This window comes from Callorhinus ursinus, unplaced genomic scaffold, assembly GCF_003265705.2.
Source record: "Callorhinus ursinus isolate GAN/ISIS: 27379988/994484 unplaced genomic scaffold, GSC_fseal_2.0 scaffold94, whole genome shotgun sequence".
In the NCBI taxonomy this organism is placed as follows: domain Eukaryota; kingdom Metazoa; phylum Chordata; class Mammalia; order Carnivora; family Otariidae; genus Callorhinus; species Callorhinus ursinus.
The window spans coordinates 991,033-1,014,096 of NW_027397156.1; the positions used below are offsets into that span (position 1 = coordinate 991,033).

Consider the following 23,064-nt stretch of genomic DNA (forward strand, 5'->3'; position numbering starts at 1 on the left):
ACAATTGGCCCTTCTTGCCAAATGTTGAGACCATCCTATTATATAACAGGTGATCTGTCCATCCTCTTCATGGGGAAAGAGGATGTCTAGAAAATACTAGAAAGATGCTCTCTTCCCAGCTCAAACATTTTCAGGTCTTAATAACATAAACACCATCATATTTCCATCAAAGCCAACCTAAATGTTGTCTACCACTCTTATGGGTTAAATTGAATCTCCCCAAGATTCATATGTTGAAGGGCTAACCCCAGATGTGACTGCATTTGGGGATAATAGGGCTTTTAGGAGGTAATTAAGATTAGGTGAGGTCAAAAAACTGGCGTCCTAAATCCAATAGGATTGGTAGTCTTATAAGAAAAGGAAGAGACAGTGATCTTTCTCTCTCCACTATGTGAGGAGGACACAGTTAGAAGGTGGTTATCTGCAATCCAGGAAAGTGGCCCTCATTAGAAACCAAACTCTGCCAGTCCTTGATCTTGGACTTTCCAGCCTCCCAAACTGCGAGAAATCAGTATCTGTTGTTTATGCCACACAGCCTATGATATTTTGTGATGGCAGCTCGAGTAGACTAAGTCAACCAAACTAATAATGGATTAAGTGAAATGATGTTTATACAATCCTTAGCATAATATCTGGACACAAGAGGCATTCAGTGATAATAACTATTATTATTTTTAGTATTAAATGCTAAAATATGCCTGAGGGCATAGTTTTTTCATACTTTCCATTGATACACCATCCCAGAGAATGAAATCGGGTAAAGGAACAAGGTACCAGTTGTGCTGATCAATCTAGAAGAAAGTTTCTAGGAAATAGTTGGGAGGAGAATTAGTAGCAGAACAGTCAGAATCATTGACTTGAAGAGTTAAAGGGATTTTGAAGTCCATGCTCCATCCAATGCAGGAATTCCGGCCACATTCCCCACATGGGATCATCTAACCTCTATGCAGCTATTTCCAGAAGAGCGTTCTCAATATTATTTAGGTATGGCTTTCATTGTTGGGATATGCTCCTGACAGTTAGTGGAAATCTAATGGTTCAAAATAATGTTTTGTTTTTTTATGTTATGTTAGTCACCATACAATACACCATTAGTTTTTGATGTAGTGTTCCATGATTCATTGTTTGCGCATAACACCCAGTGCTCCATGCAGCACGTGCCCAATCAGTGTCCTGTGTAATACCATTTGCCATCAAGAAGACGTGGTATAGTGGTGTAGTGTAGTGGGTAAAAGTCTGATCTTTGATGGCAGAAAATAATTGCTTAAAACCTAGGTTTACAACTCACCAGCTGTATTTTCTTGGACAGGCTATTAAAACCCCATAAGATTTAATTGTATTATCTATGAGAAAATAAATATTAACTAGCCCAAAGGGGCAGTTAAAGGAGATAATCTATGTAACATGCTTACCCTTATGGCTTGGTACATGCTAAGAGCTCAGTATATTTATCCTTGTCCCTGTGGTCACCACCACCACCACCATCATCATCATCACCATCACAGAAGGATTTAAAGAATGAGATCCACAGAAGCAGCAGTAAAATACAGTATTTCATAATAAAAGAGCAAGCAGTAATTCTGTGATAATAAGAAATTAAGAAAAACCTAGGTGGAGCCTAAAGATTCTGAAGCCAAATAGGTGTGGACTGGCTGAGACCCTGTCTACAGGTCAAGACAGAAGGCGAGGTGAAGAAAAACTAATAAAGGAGAGAGAGAAGAAAAGAAAAAAAGGAAAAGGAGAGAGGGAGGGAAGGATGGAGGAAGGGGGAGGTCCAGAATCAGTACTCAGACTGAGACCTTTCCTCCAGATGCCAGTAATCGGAAAGCTTGGCCAAATCTTTAGTAAAGAATAGTCAGTGGTTTTAATTAAATATGGACAATTGAGCACATTCCACTTCTGAAATGCTACTAAAATGACAGTGAATGAATTTTAAAATGTCTAAAACCACAAGGTTAAAGAAAAGAGTCATGAGTACAACAGTGTATGAGAGATGTTAATAAATATTTTGGAAGACAGACAGTGGATAAAGGGGTTAACAAAGCCGTGATGGCTGAATACCAAGTCCCTACAGTGAAAGACAGCAGAGAAATGCAAGCCAGCTCATGCTGCAATCTCAGAAGTGTTCAGGAGTTTCAGGTACCAGGTACCATCAAAGGCAGGCAATAGTGATTGGTCAATGCACTGTTTAAGGAACAGTAGACCCTAGTGTCTCTGTCCACCCATATTGCCCAGGTGACTGACTACCATTTTCCCAATACCAGCAGGAGTAAAAAGTTTATTCAGAGGAAAAAATGAACTGGGGAAATTCTAGATCTGCCAAAATCCAATAAAATGATAGGAAGTTAAAGAATAAACTCACAGAAAAAAATAGAAAAGACAAATAAATGGACAATAGGAAAGAAAAAATAAGAAAATTAATCAGTCTAGCAACTCCAGCATTTAATCAGAAAGAGAAGACAAAGAAAATGGCGAAGAAAGTATAAGGAAATACAAGAAAACATCTCAGAGCTGAAAGATATGCATTTTCGGATTGGAAGGACCCACTCAGCATAATGATAAGGAAAAGGACTTCCACCAAAGCCCATCATCATGAGATTTCACCACTCTAGGAATAATGAACAGGATTCCAAAAGCTTCCATGTCCAGAGAGACAGATTCTCTAAAACAAAAAAAGAAATTCTCAACATCAGCCCTTGACACTAGAAAATACTAGAAAACTCTATTAATATTGAGAAGGCAAATCGATTTTTAGCAAGGGATTTTATACCCAACCAAATTATACATCAAGTGCAAAGAATAAAGAAATGTAAACCATGCAAGGTTTTAAAAAAAGATATCCTTCTACGCATCCACCCTCGTGAAGTTCTTGGAGGATGAATTTCACCAACCAAAGATATAAAACAAGAAACAAAACAGTGGAATCCAGCAAACAAGAAATCCATCAGAACAAGGAAGTGCTGGATCTAACTGGGATTGGTAGCTATGTAGAAAGTTTAGTGAACAAACAGTTTTGGTTTGAACAAGAGAATAAAGATTCCCAGAGGATGGTCTCCAGGAGAAAACATGACATCTGATGTGTTTCATGAGGTGATCTCTCTGGGAAAGTGGACACTTAAACAAGTGCTACCAATAATGTGTAAAGAGTATTATGAAGGGAGAAATTTAGGTAATTATGAAAACAGAAAACTAACCTGACCTAAATCAGGGAAAGTTTTCCCCGAGAAAGAGATGTGTAAACCAACTAAATGATGAAAGATGACAGAAGTATGGAAAAGAGGGAGAAGGTGTGTTCTAGGCAGAGGAGGTTATCTGTGCAATGGCCCAAGGCAAATACGAGAACGGCTCAGAGAAGGGACTGAAAGGAGTTCAAAATGCTCAGAGCAGAGAGTAGGACACAAAAAGTGAGGAAAGAGAAGAGTGAAAAGGTAGTGCAAGTTCACAGCATGAAGGCCTTGTCGGCCATCTTAGGCAGTGGCTGAGGTGAGAGATTATGGCCCCAGAGTCCACAGTAACCACAGTGGACATGAGGACAGACTGAGACAGGCTCAGGAAGCAGAGTTAAGAAGCTGGTGGTGACCCGTATGAGGGAAAGAAAGCAGAATAAGGAACTAAGGACCATTCTGGGGTCTTTGGGCATGGGTGTGGATGGTGGTACATTTTGCTAAGACAGGAACACTAAAGAAGACGCCATTTTGATGAAGGGGTGGAGGAGGAATGGTTGAGGCAGAGGATCCCACGTGACAACCAAGTAGGGATATCTAGTAAGCATTTTATACACAGATCTAGAGCCCTTAAGACAGGTCTGAGTGGAAGCTAACAATAATAAGAATCATCCTGGAGAGAGGAACCAAGACCATAGCAATGAGCCCCACCTGTGTGTGGATGGAGCACAGGAAAGGAATTCCAATAGTCAAGGGATAGGGAGAGGGAGTGGAGCCTTCCAAGGGCAAAGAAAGCAGCCATTATAGGAACAGAAGGTCAACTGTGAACCCATGTGGCAAAGAAGGGGAGGGTGGAAGGGGTGTTTCAGGAAAGACTTCAGCCACAGTGTTACACACTGTGGGGAGGTCAAAGACAATGAGGGGGAAAAAAGTCCACAAATAATTCTTATGCACCCCCTTCTTCCCAGAAGCTCCCCTCCTGGAGATCTCCGTGAGCATTAAAAAAATTAATAAAGAAAGTCCCTAGAGAACAGGATTTAACAGGAATCCTGCAAATTGTATAACATACAGACGGGTCGTTTGGAAAACTTCAGATTATGATTCTGACCGTATGATGCACTCGCCTGTTAAAATAACTCCTTTGATGTTACCCCCTTGTCCTTTTCATCTGCTCTGCTATTTTTCCGTCCCTTTTTAATGACAGGTCTGAGAAACTGTCCGGAAGGCTTGGAGCCTTTCCTTTGCTTGTGCCCCATGGGCTCACCCCAAGACCATGGTGATTGTCTGTCACACCTTAGGCCTTCCTGCCACAGGGATCTGGGCCGCAGGCAGCTCTCCACAGACCTGGCTCCACATGCCTCAAGCCTCATTAGAGAAGGCAGAACCAAGCCCTAAATGGGCCAAAGAAGAAGAACATAGCAACCTCTGAGCTATGTATTCCTTTCCTTGACACCTGACAAGGTTCAAATTTGTTCCTTAAACTTCTGATTCATGGCCAGATTCCACTGTCTTTGAGAACACAGACCTCCTTCGCCTGTGATGGCTTTAAAGAGAGACTGTTTTATGTCTTGAAATGTAATATTTATCACATTTACTGAAAAAAAAAGCAGAAAGTTTATAAAATCTTGCTGGCCATGTCCAGGGTACATTACAGCTATTTTGGGATGTGATCTGGTGTTTTTAGTAAGAATAGGGATGGGGGGACATTTTGCTGGTGGGAGTATTCATGTATTTGCTCTGTCTGCCTTGGACTTCACCCAGGGGAGAATCTGGCATTTGAAAAAGATAGCATTTTATTTTTTATCCAAAAAAAATCCTTCTTAATAATAAAAGGTCCATTTCCAGTTTTGCTTCAAGGAAGACTGGAGCTAAGTTTGAGATAAAATTATGGTGAGAAGTTGGGATGTGGGGCGGCATGTTTCAGGGGCCCCATGCGATCTGGATGCAAAGTCTATCTTGCACAGACCCATGTGGGAAAGGCGGGGTATGTGGGGCAGCAGCAGGGGAGAATGGAAACCCCTGTCAGGGGACTCAGGTAATAAATAGCGCAAGATCCGATTCTGCCACACCGCCCGCCATGTCTGAAGTCATCTCAGATGGAGCTGCCGATGAGCATTGTTCTGGGGCCTGTAATGTTTAAAACCATCCAGCGCCTCTCTGGAAAGCATCTGTCACAACTGTGTCAGGCCCCAGGAGCCTGGGGATGCTGAGTGGGGATAGTCCAATGCCAGATCACGCAACTCAGTTTTATTTATTATCATGTCCTCAATTAGTCGCAGAGCTGCCTTTAAAGAGACCACTGCCCCCAGTTTCACTGCCTCCCTTTGAAGCACTGTGTTCCTTTCATCCGCAGGGCCTCTGAATCCAGGCCTGGAGGTCTCTACACTGGGCCTTCATCTCATTAGAGCATCTGGGAGAATTCTTTCCTTCCCTGCTCTCGTTCAGCCCCTCTGATGGCGGTCAAGGAGAAAACCCCAGTCTGCTGCTGGCATGCCTTTAACAACTCCCCAGTGCCTGTCCAGCTTCCTTTATAACAGAGAGAATGCAGATCTTAGGCCGATGTCATTGGTTGTTTAATAGTGTTTACTTTTATCATATTTCTTTCTACTGTGAGTTGCTATTCATGATAGCTGGCAGTGTTCATTTTCCATTTTCAGAAATGTTATGAATTTAAAAAGTGAGTTGGTTTAGAGGAAATGAATAGGCAAATAGCTGTTTAGGTAGATATGGAGAAAAAAAAACTAAGAGTTAGCTTACAAATCACTCAAGATTGGGTAAGAATGTTCTACAAGAAACCTACTGGACTGTAAGATTCTCAAGAGCATCAAAATTGTGGTTATGGTACTTTTTGGAAGACACACACACAGAATCTAATAAGAATGTTTCACCCTCAGGGAGAGAGAGAAATTATAGCTGACTGGCTACTGATAATAGTCAATTAGATAGTCTTTAATATTTCAAAATTTTCTTTGGAAGAATCTTAAAAAATCACTTTCAGAAGCAGATGATAAACTTTTTTTTTTCAATTACTTGTTTATTTCAGAGAGTCTTTCACTCCACTAGAAATTCTCAGTTCTTTTTTTTATCATTATGTTATATTAATCACCATACATTACCTCATTGGTTTTTGATGCAGTGTTCCATGATTCACTATTTGTGCATAATACCCAATGCTCCATGCAGAACGTGCCCTCCTTAATACCCATCACCAGGCTAACCCATCCCCCCACCCCCCTCCCCTCTAGAACCCCTAGTTTGTTTTTCAGAGTCCATCGGCTCTCATGGTTCATCTCCCCCTCCGATTTCCCCCCCTTCATTCTTCCCCTCCTGCTATCTTCTTCTTTTTTTTTTTAACATATAATGTATTATTTGTTTCAGAGGCACAGATCTGTGATTCAAGATAAACATCTTCTAACTGTATAATCTTATATCTTTTATCCCAAGTGTTCTTAACTAGCATAATCACCTACCTAACTCCTCAGACTTGCTTCTGTTTTTAAAAATTAAATCTGGCCTTTAAGACTAATATTTCTCTCTTCTGGGGAAAGAATCTGAAGGTACATGAGCCAAAAGCCATTAAGCCCTGAACAGAAGAGAAAAACAGTGCTCCTGACTTGGTCTTCTCAATCTCATTCTTGGACTTGCAGCACTCACAAAGCATCACTTACAAATGTAAAGGTAATGATGCTCAGTACACCTAGGCCGCCTGGAACCCCGGAGAATGGTTCCTCCTTTCTTGGACTCCTTATTTTCTATTTTCTAGACAGCTGGGCATTCATCTAACCTTTATTTTTACATAAGCCATGTTGCATGAAAATTCTTTTAGAATAACTGTAACAAGGTCACACAGTGAGTATATTATAATGCCTCAATTTAAACCCAGATCTGTTGGACAATCTCTGTCCTACTGACATGTGCTACCTCCACCACAGAATTCAAGACCACTGAGTCTAAGTTTTATAATTTATACCTCTCCTTCCTCACTGTCAGGTTCAACTGTCATTTCTCTTTTGACTATGAAAGACTCCTTCTATTTTCTTGCTTATGTCATGTTTCTCAACGGTGTCACACATAAGGATATCACCAGGTGCTTGAACTCTGGATTGGGTGGGGTCTAATTTCTAGAGAGTGGGCTCTGAGTAGGGAGTGGAAAAATCCAATAATCACTACCATAGTGATTTCAGGTGGCCAAACTCAGAATACAACCTGTAGAATTACAAAGAACTTTGGAGATAAAAGACACTGGGGATTGGTAGAAGAATTTTTGCTCTACGTCCTCAGGGATTAACTACATATTCATTATTATAATTAACTACATATCTTATATAGTTAATATATGTATATATGAAATTAATTACAAAATTACATTGTATGTTTCCTCTAGCAGACTAGAAACTGAAATGAGGAACAATCTTTTGAAACAGAAGTGACCTGTATTTGGAACCAGCAGTGTCCAGTTTCACTGAATAGAGGAGAAGTTCACTGAATGTCAGAGCTGAAATGAGAACACCTTAGAGATGATTCTTATGCCATCATTTTCATCAAGAGAGGAGGACAGCAAGACTTAAAGAAGTGACTTGCCCATAGCTTTATGAGCCACTGTGCAATTGCCATCAATTAAAGTGTGGCATATTAAACATGCATCAAGCATAAACAAGAAAATTTAGCCTTCAAAGCAAATAGCCGTGTGTTACTTTCATCTGTTATGGAGCCAATGGAGTTGATGGGTGGGGGGACATGCCAATACCTTGTCCAAACATATGCCTGAGCTCTTGTCTCTCTTATCCTCTATAAAGGGCCTCTGGGTCCAGAGTGAATGGACTAAGTGATAGAGCAGATGTCCAGGGATGAATAAATCTCATGCCTGCAAGCTGTATACAATTCCATCCAGAGCAGAATAACGACACACTGGAAGGACAGGTGTCTTCCCCAGATGTCTGAAGGAGAATGGAGACTTTCCTTTGTAGCAGGAGTGGATGGGCTGGTCATGTAGCTTCAAAGGAGCCAGATGTGGCTTTGGTACATCTTTTCTTGGTCTGTATATTTTCTGGATGTTTATCCATAACAAATGTGGTCTCTCTCTGAGAGGGTAAGCTCCTAGAGAACGGTGGCCATGTGTTTCACCAGCTTCACTCGACTATCACCGAATGACTTTCGATCAGAAAGCTGGGAACAGGGCACACTTTCAGAGGGCGGAGTTTCTCAAAAGTGATCACTTCCTGACCGGTGACTAGAGGCTGGCTTAAGCAGGAAGGTGCAACAGGATGGCCAGACACGACATTCTTACCCATCCTCCTCCAATAAAAGCACATACCCAAGGGCTACCCACAACTATCTCAGAGTGAGGGCAGGAAAACACCCAAAGCATTGAGCCTAAGGAATGGTATGTGAGCACCAAAAAGCAATAGAAACGCAAGATGGGGGGGGGGTTTACATTTTTCTTTGACCTGAAGGTAGATTTTCATTATTGAGTTTTGATTTCTTTTAGATCCAGTGCCTATGAGTCACCTATCTCCATGCAACACCTAACTGAAAGAGGTCCTTCTGTGAAATTTGTATCAAATCATGTGGGAGGGGATAGAAGATCCATGTGAAGATCCAATCTGAGCTTTACCAGCTCTGCATCCTTCCGCTCCTAAGATCACATATCCCACACCTTCTTAGAGATTGCTCTAAATTATTACACAGTATTTCAAACTTTCGTATTCATTTATATCCACCATAATGAGAGTTCTTTTTTACTTACTTAGTGGGAAGACAGTGAGCATTAAACATATTTTACACTTTGAGGTCTGAGCTACCTGACTCCTAGCTCTGCCACTTAGTCCTTAGGTTGCTGAAGCAAGTGCTTATTAATCTTTCTGAGCTTCAAACCTCCCAAATCAGATCGGCAAACAAGCCTTGCGGGAGGGGCCCTGCCTCATGGGGAAAATTATTGGCAAGTGGGACAGAGGAGTAAATAACCAGGCTCTCTGAGAAGAGGAGGCCGGGAACACCCTGCTGGAAGTCTGGCCCTGCTGGGCTAGGCCCTGGTGGCAAGCGGACAGGGAAGAGGAGTTCATTACATACGGGACTCCAATCTCAAAGATGTTGTTCTGGATCAGCTGCTTCCCCAACATGATGATGCTGAGCTGAATGCAGAGCTCCATGAGGCAGCCCCCCGGAGCACACTGCCCGGAAAAGAAGATAATGGAAGATGTGGTTAGACCAAGTGGAGCTCAGAGAAGCAAGGGCAAGAAGTGAGGCACGCTGCAAGGGGGGACAGCCGGGGCCAGGGGTGCACCTGCACACCACCAGCCGGGTTGTACTTGCCTCTTCCATGCGGTAACCATCGAACACATAAACATAGCTTCCAGGTCTGCCCACGAACCTGAAATCCAGAAGTGTGGGACAGTTAGGGAAGGAGAAGGCAGGGCGGCTAGAAGCCTGCCTTCTGAGTGGAAGAGGAAAGGCCCAACAGCCTCCTGGAAAGAACTGGCCAGGGCAGGGGCCCAGCTCACGCAGGGGTGGGCGTGGACACCGCGTTACTGGCTAGCTGTCACCTGACCATCGAGGGTTCACCTCTTAACCCGAGTTCCAGGGGACAGGGGCTGAGGCTGGGGCTGGTGTGGGGCTGGGAAGGTCCTGTGTGTGACAATTTCTGAGCCTCAATGCCACACTGTTTGGATTATCCCTAAGTGTACTATCTGTGCACCTTCCTCCCTCAACGAATGTTAAGAATTGAGTTCTTATCGAGGCTCCTCGGTGGGAGATTCTGATTTCCCAGGAAATGGAGGGTGGAGACAGGCCAAAGTTGCAAGTAGGGATTCCTGGGATCAGAAAAGAAAAATCCAGACTTCTTAAGAATATTCAAAGGCATGGAAGCAGCCTGCCTCCTTCCTTTTCCAAGTTGGGTCTATCTTACTGGACGACAAGAAGATAGGGTTGGGGGGGGGGTAAGCAGAGAGGAAAAAGCCAATCACGGAACCAGCCAGGTAATGAGAAGACTCCTTCTTACTTGAACTGTTAGTCCTTCATCCACCTATGGAAATCCTAGCCATCTATTTAAGGCTCAGCTCAAATCTTTCCTTCTCTGTGAAGTCTTCTGTCTCTGCTCACAATTATTTCCCCAGCACTTTCTTTATACTTCTATGATAGCAATTCATTGCTGGTGCTGATGATAAGACCATCTCTTTCAATAGACTACAAATTTATCTAAGGGTCGGGACCCTATTTTTTGGCCTGAAATATCTATGTAGGAAATTTGCTATTGATATTAAATCTAGAGTGAAAGCACCAGTGGATTATATACCCATTAATATGGATAGTCTCTCTGCTACTATAATTTCATAGGAGTCAAGGGCAGAGATCCCAGGAAGGGGGGTTGTGGTTTCCGTCACAAACCTATTTATAAGAAACTATCAAATATGCACAATAATAGCTCTTGCTATGGATGCCTGCTTGATGAGATTTTAGTGCTAGGGAAGCTTTTCTGACAAAGTTAATGCCTACTAGGAAATCTCCTTATAGGTAGCCAGCTGATCTAATTGTCAGAAGTGATTTTACAGCTAGACACGTTGCATAATAAAGAATCTGACTGGCCTTTGTTGCTGGTTCTTGGAGAAGCCTCTAAATCCTTAGAAATTCCCCACAGGATTCTCTTTGTTATTGATAGTTGGGATCTTGAGACTATACCTAAATTTATGCTAATGAGATCACTCAGGATATGGGAGGCCACGCCACAGAAACCAACTGTGTGATTAGAGGGTTGGGCCTTTCATCCAGGTAGTAGCCGCCTGACCTCAGGGGAGGGAAGGGGGGTGGAGGCTGAGCTCAGTCACATGGTGAGTGCTTCAACCAATCACATCTGCATACTGCTACCTTACAAATTCTGGGCAGAGAGGCTTGGATGAGCTTCCTGGTTGGTGGGACACATCAGTGCGCCAGGAAACTAATGCATCCTGAGGATCTGAAAGCTTCTGTTTAGGACCCTTGTAAACCTCACCCTAGGTGCCTCTCCCACTTGCTGGTTTGGATTTGTACCCCCTTTCTATAGTAAAACTGTAATTTTAAGTACAGGACATTCCTGAGTTCTGTGAGTCATTCTAGAGAATTAGCAAACCTGAGGAGTTAGCGGCTGTAGCCAGTTGGTCTGAATCATGAGTGGCATAGGAACCCCAGAGCCTGCAGCTAGTGTCTGGAGTGAGGGCAATCTCGTGGAAGACTGTGCCCTTAGTGTGCGAAGTCTGCACTAGCTCGGGGCAGCTGGTGTCAGAACTGCATTGCAAGACCTATGAGCCCCTCGCGAGACCTGAAATTCTTTCTTATCTCATGCTCAATGTTGGGAGGCCCAGATTATTCTAAGACTCACCCTCTGGGGCCCAGGGTCAAATCCCTGTAGTTTCTCTGGTTATCAGAATCCGAAGATTCTAATCCAAAATGACATAACGCTTATGCCACGGCTTCATGGAACAGTGCAGTGGGGATGGAGATGGGGAATGGGACTGTGAATTGAGAGATGAAATTGAAATGAGAGTGTGAATTGACAGTGGGGACAAGCTGACTCTAGCGGGGGACCCAGTCTTAGGGACAAGTTGCACTTCCATGTGTGACACCATTATACTCACCTCCCCTTGAAAAAGGCCACATAGAAGATGGGTGAGTAGGCATTGACAAACTTTAGCAAGAAAGCTTTGAGTATCAGGCGTTCTTCAAAAGTCTGTTCTGTTTTGGGAACCTCTGAAAGAAAAGAGCAACACTGGTAAGACTGAGAGACAGATTTTCACCTCTTCAGAGTTTTAATCCTGACTACCTGAACCATTCATTGTCTCTCGGCTCTCATTCCTTCAGGGTAGAAACCAAACGATCTATCTCTGGCAAATTAGAACTGAACTCATCTGGGAGGTCCCAAATGGATTGCCAGGTACTGTGAAGCCACAGAAGGCAAAGGGTACACAGAATCATCACCTTTCTCCCACCACTTCCCTCCTCTTAGCCACTCCAGCAGTGGTTTCCATGCTGTACTCCTGTAAGGGGGATGTGAGCAAGCAGAACTTCCTCTAACCACCCTCACTTCATCAAGGGGAACACAGCTTTTAACTGTGTGATTGCCACTTCCATAAGATTTTATTTGAACCAAAGTCCCTGATGAAAAAGTCTTGTTAACCAATGAACTACAGTCAACAGGCAGCAAAGACTTGTCTTGGGTACCACGACATTTTTCCTCTTTCTCGCCTCCTTCATTTCCAGCAGGAAAGCCTGCATCTGTATGCTCTCTGGATAGACTGGGACACCTTATACTCACTCGCTCAAATGATGGAGAATCATCAGATAAGCGAAACGAACATAAGCCTAATGTCTCAAACTCGGGGGTCAGAGCCCCAGCGAATCCTGTGAGGTTCAAGGAGAGGAGTCAGCACATAATCCCCCAAGGACCTAAGAAACACTGGCAGAAACCTCACTGATGCCTTCCGAAGACTCGAGACCCGTGGGATGTTCTGGTGGACAAGAGGGCATAGTGTTTGCTGGGGATTCACAGATTGTGACAAACGGCTCGGCAAAGATAGGAGGTTACAGGGCCACACTTCAGAGGCAGAAAGAAAGCACTAGCCCTGCATGGTGCGCACTGATAAATATCACCTGAAAGTGTGCCAAGCACAGGGCCAAAGTATCAGGACCATGCCAGCCAGGAGGTTCTGTGTCCAGATAAGGTTGATGCCCGGGCCCATCTGACTTGTCTGCCCACCTGCCTCACACACAGCTTTAGTAGGAATCTTTGGAAAAGTGGGTGCAAAACTCTGTTCCCTCTCCTGGCATTCCCTTCCTTGTCCCATCCCCTATGTACAAATCCTTCACATCCTTTGGCAATCAGATCAAATGTTGCCTGTAATCTCCTTCCCAAAGCCTTCCCCGATGACTTCAGATGGTAGTAATCTCTTTTTCTTCTATAGTATTTTATATTTCTCCTTATTAATTACCTACTTCCACGCCCTCCAAAAATCATAATAGGAGGTTTCATTGATCTTCTGTCTTAGTTGGGGTTACCTGCTGCTATGTCAAGAAGTAAGTAGTTTATTTGGGAAGTGCTCTCAGGAAGCTTTGGTGAGGGAGTGGGGTAGTGAGCCAGAGAGGGGAGGGAAGGCAGCACGCATGTGTTCTGAACAATTGAAGGCCGCAGGCGACTGGGGCTCAGTCCCCTTGGGGACCTTCTAAGAGAAGGTGAAACACCCCTCATAATTACTACACTGAGGAGTGAGCAAGTGGAGTCCCTCACTGGGTGAAGGGTACCACTGGACTTGACTCTCCAGCACTTCTGCCTTGTCGTATGCATGGGCTGAGCATGCTCACAACCGCAGAATGCCTGCAGGCAGGGAGCGGCGGGGACTTCCAGGGAGGCCAAAGGGATATGTGTGCTGTACAGTAATGTCTGCTCCACGCTGCTCCATGGGTGGCATTGCACCCAGGCGCACACACCTGCTAACTCGTTTCCTCCTTACCTACCTATGTGAGAGGGTAACGCATCTCACTTTTACAAAGAAAGGCAGCTGAGGTCCAGAGGGGTGAGAGCCTTGCTCTAGATCACACAGGCCATAAGTTCGGGTTACATAAGAGTTAAGGTCTGAACCCAGATCCACCTGTCTCCAAAGATGATGTTTACTCCACCACACTGTGAAATCAGGACCTGGGACTGCTGTCTCCATCAGACCTTCTCTTTCACCTCCCCACCCTCCACCCCCAGCCCAGCTCGTCATGGCTGAAGGGGATCTTAGAGAGAAGAATGCTCTATTTCCATGACCTGTTTTCCCACACAGCATAGTGAGACCCTCATTCATTTGCAATCTTAGAACATAGTTCTGAGTATAAAAGATGATGCCCAATAGCATCAGCGGTGGTCCAAGCATGAGCAGAGACCTACTGAGGAGACTGTTGCAGGCAGATGTCAGCCCATGGGGACCCTTGGCCCTGGGAGTGGCCTTGAGAACCAGAAAGCTTAGCGACGCCATAGTGCTTCTCTCACAGTTGCGATCTTGGCCTCAACTTCTCCCTAAGGCCTGCGAAAATGAGAGCTACTCATCCTCTAGTCATGTCCTAGCCCGCATGAACCCTAAGAAACATGGCATCACCCCTGGGCAGCCAGCAACACTGAAAACTGGTTCATTCTCTGAGAACCCCATCATCCTGAAGCCTACTTTAGTTTGCTTATGCTTTCTAACAGTCCTGGAGGTCCTGGCAGGCCATGCTGAACCTACAGAGCACCCAGTCATGCTATTCTGGGCTCAGCTGTACGTTGAGGGGAGTGACTACTTGCTTGTTTTGCTCCAGAAATGGCCGTAGGGACAGATTTTCACATTAGACACACCTGACTTCAAATGCAGAGTGTAGGTAGGGGACTGAACTTATATAGAAAGGATACCAACATCTCCCTCACAGGTTGTTGAAGACAGGATAGGATACTTATAAAGCCCTCAGCCTAGTGCTTGGCAAGTGCTAGACCTCAATGAACGATAGCTCCTGTTGTCCTAAACAGTGTCCTCTGATGCCATCACCTCCTCCAAGCTGGCAGCCCTGCTTTCTGCAGCACAGTTGGGCCATCTGTGGCCAGGTGTTTGTGCACATCTCTAGCCCTTAAGGTTCTGGGCATTGTTTCCATGCTGATTAATGAGCACTTTCTACCAATCAGTGGAGAGGACAGCTAGTAGGTGACCCTACTGGCACAGAGCTGGGAAGGTCTAATCAAAACAGCCCCTCTCCCCACCTCCACAGAACTCCCAGCCCACACTTCCTGATGTCCTCTAGACAACTTGGGAAATAAACATTGTCTGCTAGGGAACCTAGAGACATTGCCATAATTTTATAGGAGATGAAGCTGGAAAAGTCTCCCGTGATATCCCTCAGCTGGCAGACGGCTTTGTGGTTTTCTGCTTCCTGCCACACCTGGAGGGCCACGGGCACAGCCCCATGAGCTAGAAGTCTGGCCAGTCCCACACTGCCTTGCCCAGCAAGTACTTGGATGATGGTCTGTACTCACCACTCACAGTGAACACTGAGACTTCTTTAGTTTATGGACATAAGCAAAGCCCCACAGATATTTCACCTGTAAGGGCTTTTCCCTCCCTGCTACAAAGTCTGCCCAACCAAAAGGCCAATGTGTTCCTGTTTGACTTACGCTTCTCAAGTCTTCCCTGGGCTCAAGATCCACATCCCCTTCTTCAGTCTGTTTCCTATTTTCCTTGACAAAAGGAAATAATGCTGAGGCCCAGGAAATGCCTGCCACCCATTTCTAAGGTCGCTTTCCATTTTAAGATCTCCTAACTCTGAACTACCACGTGGCCATTAACCCTGGCTCTCCCCAGCCCCACGCCACCCTGGTCCCACCACGCACAGTGTGGATGGCGTTCACACAATGAGCACAGTCAGGTCCACCTTTTGCTGGGCCACGGCTGACACGAGATGTATCAGACTAAGCATATTTATTGAATGAATGAATGAATGACGTGACATGACATGAAAATATCATTTGGAATAGTGAAAAAATATTTATCATTTACTAAAAATTCCCTGTGGGTATGAAATCACAAGAAAGCAATAGCTGAAAGAGAGTGAACTCGCCCTCATTGCAATTTCAATTTTATTTAATTAATTTAAATTTCCCTATCTTATCCACGAGATAAGAGATGGGGGTATTGGAGTTAGATGCAGGACCTAGAAGGGCTATAGCCCCTGCCATGGGAGGGACAGAGAAGGACAGGAGGTGAGGCAGAGCCCCTGCCAAAGAAGAAAATGTGAGTGATGGGGGAGGGGTGGAGGCACCCAGCAGAAATGTTCCTTAACTTCCCCGTCAAAAAAAGAAGGAAGGGGGGGGAGGAAGGGAGGGGGAGAGGAAAAGAAGAAGGAGGGAGGGAAGGAAGGAGGGAAGGGAAAGGAAAGGGGAAGGAAGGAGGGAGGGAGGGAGGAAAGGAGGAAGGGAGGGAGGAAAGGAGGAAGGGAGGGAAGAAGGAAGAGAGAAGGAGGGAAGGAGGGAGGGAGGGGGGGGGGGGGGGAGGGGAGGGGAGGAAGGAAGGAAGGAAAAGCTTTTCAGTGGGATTTTGAGCCTTTGCCCAGTGTACCCGAGGCAGCCAATTCAACAGTAACAACCACTCCTTGTCTTTCATTTTAAAATATTTGGGGGATAAGAAAATTAAAACTTGTGTCACCCAAAAATGAGTAATCAGGTCTAAGGAGCTGAAAATTTGGTAAACTTGTCTTGTAAATGTGGCTAGAAGGGGATTAAGGATGAGGTACAGAGAGGCACGTGTCTTCGATTTTCTTTTATAATCTCCTTTGAACTCTTTGTGCTCAGATCTCCAATCCCTGGAGGAATTTACTCCAAGTTCTTGGGAAAGAGAATCCGATCCTTTTGGGATGTTTTGCTCCAAATGGAAATGAGTGGCTCCCTTCCTCCATGCTGATAAATCATGGGCCTAGTTATTATTTATTAGTTTTAGTTCTAAAGCAGCCTTTGCCTGTGCTCTTAGGGCCATGAGCCACCATAAATAATGGGCACTTCCAATAAACAATCCAAATCTACTTGATAGGCCACTAAATCAGCTGGATGCCCCCACCTCAGAGAAGCTCTGCAGCCCCATTCTGGGCTTTGCTGAGCCTTCCAGGGAACACCCCCCCTGCAGGGACGCAGATAACTGGGGGTCGGGGTGGGGGTTATCAAAGCCCTGAAGCTCCAGTCGGACTACTGGATCTCTCTCAGGAGCCAACACGAGGAGCCTCATCCATCTACAACAGAGACTACATGACTCAAGAAATAGAACAAGATTTCCCAGAGTCCACTTGGGATGGGGATGATGTCTTCAGGCCAAGAAGAATAATCTGCAGTTGAGGCCACTGGCAGGATGCCCTCATAAGACACAGACCTCTGGAGTGGGCCTAAACCCAGGAGAAAATGGCCCAGAGCCTCGGGCTTCATAACACTCCAAACACAGTGCCTTTAGATTGTGATCACTACAGGGGTGTACAGGAGGGGAGTCAACGTGAAGAGCATGTGAGTAGATGGAAGGCAACCCCTCTCCATCCTTATTCACTCCTGAAATCCCACGTCCCCCAGAAAGTCACCCCGTGTTGATTAGAGGCCTTCTGAGGGTTTCACCAGTAGGTCAGGAGGACCTACTGAAGCAGATTTCCAACAGAGGGCAGACTCTATCCAGGACCAGAAGGGCAACTGGATAGAATTCCTGGGCCAAGCCACTACCTAGCCCCCTTTTCTCTTAAGTGTTAACCCTCTGGAGTATTGTGTCATGACAAAATATGAGTACAAATGACCCAGCTGTAAACTGCCTTGGAAAATAATTAGTATGAAAGCCCAAGTTAGTCCCAGGGGGCCAGCTCAGAATTCAAACTCCCCAGAGCGCCATCCTAATCATATGGAAACAGCATGGCCCGCAAGAGGACGCCAGCTGCAGGATCTGAATTTTCGAGAAGGAGCTCAGCCTCACCAGAGCCCCCAAGAGCCCAGCCAGCGCAGACATAGCGACAGCGACAAAACGAGATGAGGAGATGTCCAAGTGTGTATTTCAACTAGTACCAGCCCTGGCCGGAACCTCTGGGGCTGAGTCAGAAGGCAAAGACGACTGCTTCTCCCCCAGGGCAGATCAAGCTTTTGCAAACAGCAATATTTTCTGACAGCCCTACCATCTGGCCTTCTCTCTATTTGTGTGTGTGTGCGTGTGTGTTTGTGGGGGCGGGGGTAGGTGTGTCTCAGCCTCTGTGTGATGTTGATGTTGTTGCCTTGTTTGTGCCATGGAGAGGAAGGGAATCCATAGGAAAAGCCAGCCCTGGGTAACTAAGCAGCCCACCCATTGCCTAAGGGAGCAGAGAGCCCCAGAACTGGAGATTAAGGATGGGTGTTCCTGAGATACTCCTGCAGCCCAGAGAGTGTCTTCATGCAAGGGATCCCCCTCTTAGAGTTAGGACGATGACTCAGGATCCCAGACAAACAGATGGGAGACCCACTGTGCTGTCTAGCAGCCTCACCCAAGGTGACAGCACCCCAGGGCGCCTCATTTTAAGAAAGAAGGAGTGGAGCACCTGGGAAGCGGGAGAGAAAGAGAGAGAGAGAGAGAGGAGAGATTGATGAACCGCACTATGGGCCACCGTGTGCCAGGCACCGTGCAGGCACTCAACATGGATTCCCCATCTGACTGTTGCAGCCGCGCGATGAGGACTGTCTCCCCACGGCACTGAGAGGAGTAGGAAGAGAACAGACAGGAAGGTAGGTGAGCCCAGTTTGCAACCACAGACACTCCTGTGACACCAGTGCATCATCTCACAAGCACACTGGTCTGGAGACCAAGCCCAGTGAGTGGGAGGGGAGTCATGCCACCTTAGCCCATCTCCTCACCTCTTCCCAGGGAAGGCAGTGCAGAGGGAATGGTTTATCTTTTTCATCCTTTTTGTTGTTGTTGTTCAACAAATGTTTCTCAAGGGGTATTATGTGCCAGGCACTGGGCACTGGGAATACAGCAGTGGCCAAACCAATATGCTCCCCAGCCTCTGGACTGAGAGTCTAGAAGAGGGGCGCAGACAAATGTACCATTCTGGAGAGCAATGAGGATAAAAGGCAGGGAGAGAGGGGAAGAAAAGGGGGCAGGAAGATAGTTTAGTCAGAGTGGTCGAGAAAGGCCTCTGCGGAGCTGACCTCTCAGCTGAGGCCCCGGGGATCCTGCAGGGGTGGCAGCCTGGAAGGACTGCGATGGGAGAGATCTACAGATGTCCAGGGAACGAAAAGGCCCAAGGGACCGGAGCGTTCGGAGCAAGGAGAGAGCATTTAGTAGGCAGTAGAGCTGGAGGGGAAGGCAGGGGCGGGTCAGTGCGCCTCCACAGGCCACAGGAAGGACTTCAGATCTCACTGGAAGCACAATGGGAAATCGCCTTGGGGTTCTGCAGAGGGAAGGGATAGAGCAAGATCAGATTTTAAAGGGATCACAGAAAATGAGCTGTGGATGTGTGTGTGTGTGTGTGTGTGTGTGTGTGTGTGTGTTTAGTGGGGGGGACAGTCGTAGAAGCAGAGAGACCAATGAGGAATGTACAGTGGTCCAGGCAAGAGATGACCAATATTAGGATGGAACCTGTGAACAGTGGTCAGACCTGGGGTATGTCTGAAGGTGGAATGGGCCATACTTAACAGACTGGAAATTTAGGTGTGGAAGGAAAAAAAAAAAGAGTGAGAGAGAGAGAGAGAGAGAGGTAGGTCCAGGACGACACTCGGGTTTGGGTACGAGCATTTGAGTGGTTGGTGGTTCCAGTTACTGAGACAGAAAATATTTAAATGAGTGAGAAGTAACAGGTTTGTAGGAAAAATTAAAAGCTCAAAGTTGGACACACGGAGTCCTTAGACCTCCTTGCTGTTGTCCCCCCAGGGTCCTGCCCCCAGTGGGAAGGAGCTTTGCACCAACTGCGAACCATCCTTCAAAGCACCTGGCCAGCTTCCAGCTTCGAGGAACCAGAGCCTCAAGCAAGTCGCGGCCTCAGGTGGATGGTGCACCGGGGGATATCCCAAGTGCTTCCTGCTTCTGGTCTTCTGTGTCCTGTGACACAAGTCACAAGGCTTTAACAGAAGAACAGATGAAGACCCTGGGCTAGAAGGACTTTTTGGTCCCAGTGTTGCCAGACAAGTGATTTCCTCTGCCAAGCCTCACTGTCCCAATTCCTAAGATGGCACCTTCCTTAAACATCTCTTGTAAAGACTGAGGGAAACCAAGTGTGGGAAGCACCAAGCAGAGAGTAAGGGCTCAGACGTCTGCTTTGATTAGTGTAGCAAAGCACTGTAGCAGGCATTTAATCTGGACCTTAGTGAAAATCTTTAGTGAGAGAGGTGCCAGCAAGTGACCTAAAAATCTCTGACAGAGTCCTCTTAGAAGGTTGGGGTGGGCATCACTTGGGTTGGTGAGGGTCCCTGGAGTCGCTGAGGGTAACGTCTCTCTGAGGGAGATGAAAAGGGGTAGCATCAGATCTGCTGTGTTGTGCAAGTTTAAGAGGACAAGCTGTCAGCTCCTTGGGTGGATTTCTAGGGGAAGAAGGGAGCCCTTGGTTCTGAGTCAATGGGATGGAGGGCATCCTGGAGATGGGGGTGGAGGTGCATACGAGTCCCTGAAAGCAGGGGACACTGACAGCTACAGCCCCCGCACTGAGCTTACTCTGGAGGGGAGGATCATCCTCCCTGAGGAGCAATGGGCTGCCTGGGACCTGCAGTATGGAGCAACCCTCTCAGTGAGGGCGCAGCTTCTTCTGTCAGATGGAACGGGGCAGGCGTCCAGCAACAGTGGTGTGTAGCAGTGAGACCCGAAAGAGTGAAGGGCTGGACATACTGCAGGTATTTCCCTGTTTAAACAAGGATGTTGGCCCGACCACCTCTACTAGTCAAGATCCCAGCAGGAAACAGAATTCACCTCGGATGGTTCAAAGGACACGCATCTAATGAAGCTTCTACTTAGAGCAGTGAAGGGGTGAAAAGGAAGACATGGTGTCCCTGGAGCCCAAGAAGGACTGTGAGGGAGGACTCATCCCGTAGAAGCCATGGTTAGGAAAGGAGGCAGTTCTCCCAGAGATGAGGGAGAAGCAGGGGAGACCTACCCCCAACTCCCTCTCCTGCTTGCTAGGCTTCCTCCTGCTCTCCCATGGCTTCCTGTTGGCTGAACCCAACTGGAAGTCAGAGTCAGGGAGCCCCTGTGATACCACCCGCTTGGGGCTTGGGGGCACAGGACAAGGTGGAGAAGGGGGGAGAAGGGGTCTGGAGGGAAAACACAGCAAACAGACAATGCCCACCATACTCCTTTCTCTTCTCGTGGCTTAGGTCTTGAGTCAGGGTTCTGAGAAAGCTCAAAGGAGAAGAATATTTTGGACTTCCTGCTAACAGGAGAGAGGAGTGCTTCCGCGGTTCACTGGAAACATGAAAGACATGTTCATAGTTACAGCTCAAGTTTGGGAAGGAGTTCTTGCCAGTTGTATTAAACTATTATAAGTAGCACGTTCTTAATCATGGTTTCCTATAACTGGAATGAACTGTGCCATGAACTTGGGCTATAACCATGATCAGGTCTCTCTTATTATTAGCAGCAGCCTCCCATGGTCCTCGTCCCTCCCAGACAACATGCACAAGACTTCACGCCGCCCCCAGACAATGGCAGGATCCCCTCATGCCACACCCTTCCCCTGGCAGCACTGACAGGCCGGCAGGAGGCTCTCCCTCCCCGCAACCCCCTCCACACCATTGCCTGAGGCCACCCAGGGAGTCAGGAACTGGCGGCAGAGCACTAATATGACCCCGCAGATCTGACTCTCAGGCCAGATTTCAGACTCCCAGCCCTACGGTCTCCACCCGCCCCCACCGCCCACACCGGGAAGGCACACATCCTGGCCCGCGCGCACCCACACGCGTCCACACGTACCCCTGCTGTGAACATATGATCCCGAGCAGGCTCAGGCTGCAGTGAAGCCAACTCGCCTTGTCCCAGGGCTCGGAGCCAACAAAGTAGTGCTTCCCCCTGACTCTGAAAACACACACTGTCCACATTTGATGGAAAATTAGATCCATCCGTGTATGTCCAAAATGTTCTTCAAAGAATTTTTGATGTCCTGGGCAGCCTTTGGTACTGAGCTTCCTCTCCCTTTTTTTCCTTCCCTCCCTCTTCTCCTTAGTTGTAATAGATCGGCTTTCCCTGGGGACAGCTTAGAACTGGATACAAAATTTTAGACTGAGACATCTCAGTTCTTCAAAAAAAATTTTTTTTTAATTTAATAAAGCATGTGGGACCGCAAAGTCTGTGAACCTACACAGGTGTCCTCGTGTGCACGGGCCTAGGAGGCAGGTGACAGTGCACACAGAGCTTGCTCCCTCTGAGTCTCCCTGCCCCTCCCAAGACCCCTACCACCTGACACTCAAATGGGTGGGGGCATTGCCTTGTAATCCGTCTGGAGCCTCTCATAGTGTTTTCCTTTCCTTTTTCAATACCTCTAAACTTTCCTGAGGACAAGGACGGCTACATATTACCAGATAGTAGAGTGTCAGGGTCTCAGCACTGAGGACTGACTCACCCCCACCAGCCCCAAGACCTTGGGCCTGTTCTTCATCTCTCTGTGGCTCAGTCTTCTGACTGTAAAATGGGCATGTTAAGATTCCTGACACCCCTGGGGCTGTTTTGAGGATTAAGTATACTGATAAACAGAAAGTGCTTAGAGCAGTGTTTGGCGTGTGCACATGCATGCATGCGTGCGCGTGCACACACACACACACACACACACACACACACCACTAACCATGTGCTCACGGGTCAAGTTTCTAAACCTCCTCAGGCTTCCCAGAAGAGCAATGAAAGCAATGGCCAATTCCTGGCCCTACGGTGAAGATTCCATGGCATAATGTATGTCCAATGCCACCAGTGCCCCGTACACAGAGGTGGGTGCTCCACTGACACCAGGTCCTTTACCCCAACTCCTTTCCTTCACTTCCTGGCCCCACCTCAGTGGCCCCAGGGCGGCAACGCTGCAGGACATTGGCAATATTTAATTTTTTTTTTTTTGACAGAGAGAGAGCACAAGCAGAGGAAGCAGCAGGCAGAGGCAGAGGGAGAAGCAGGCTCCCCGCTGAGCAGGGACCCCGATGTGGGGCTCGAACCCAGGACCCTGAGATCATGACCTGAGCCGAAGGCAGACACTTAACCGTCTGAGCCACCCAGGCGCCCCGACATTGGCAATATTTAAACAACTCACAAACACAGCCACTTTCAGGAGAATTGGAGACTCTGACTTGACACACTCACCATTCTCTGAGCACCTACAAGAAGCCCACCCCTGTAACTGGGAGGGTGAAGGGTGAACCGCCCAGCTCCACACACAACCAGCGCTGCGCACACACACAGTTTTGGAAGGGAGA

The 23,064-nt window shown here is 46.7% G+C and overlaps 1 protein-coding gene across 1 annotated transcript in view; it reads right to left on the minus strand.

Annotated features, from left to right (window-relative positions):
- The window catches only part of ANO2 (anoctamin 2), a 379,342-nt gene that overhangs the window by 37,781 nt on the left and 318,497 nt on the right, over positions 1-23,064 (minus strand). Inside the window, exons 16-18 of the mRNA XM_073888754.1 lie at positions 11,771-11,882; positions 9,477-9,534; positions 9,234-9,334 (exon numbers count right to left, since the gene is read on the minus strand). Of these exons, the coding sequence (XP_073744855.1) occupies positions 9,234-9,334; positions 9,477-9,534; positions 11,771-11,882 (271 nt within the window). The remainder of the gene's footprint in view (positions 1-9,233; positions 9,335-9,476; positions 9,535-11,770; positions 11,883-23,064) is intronic.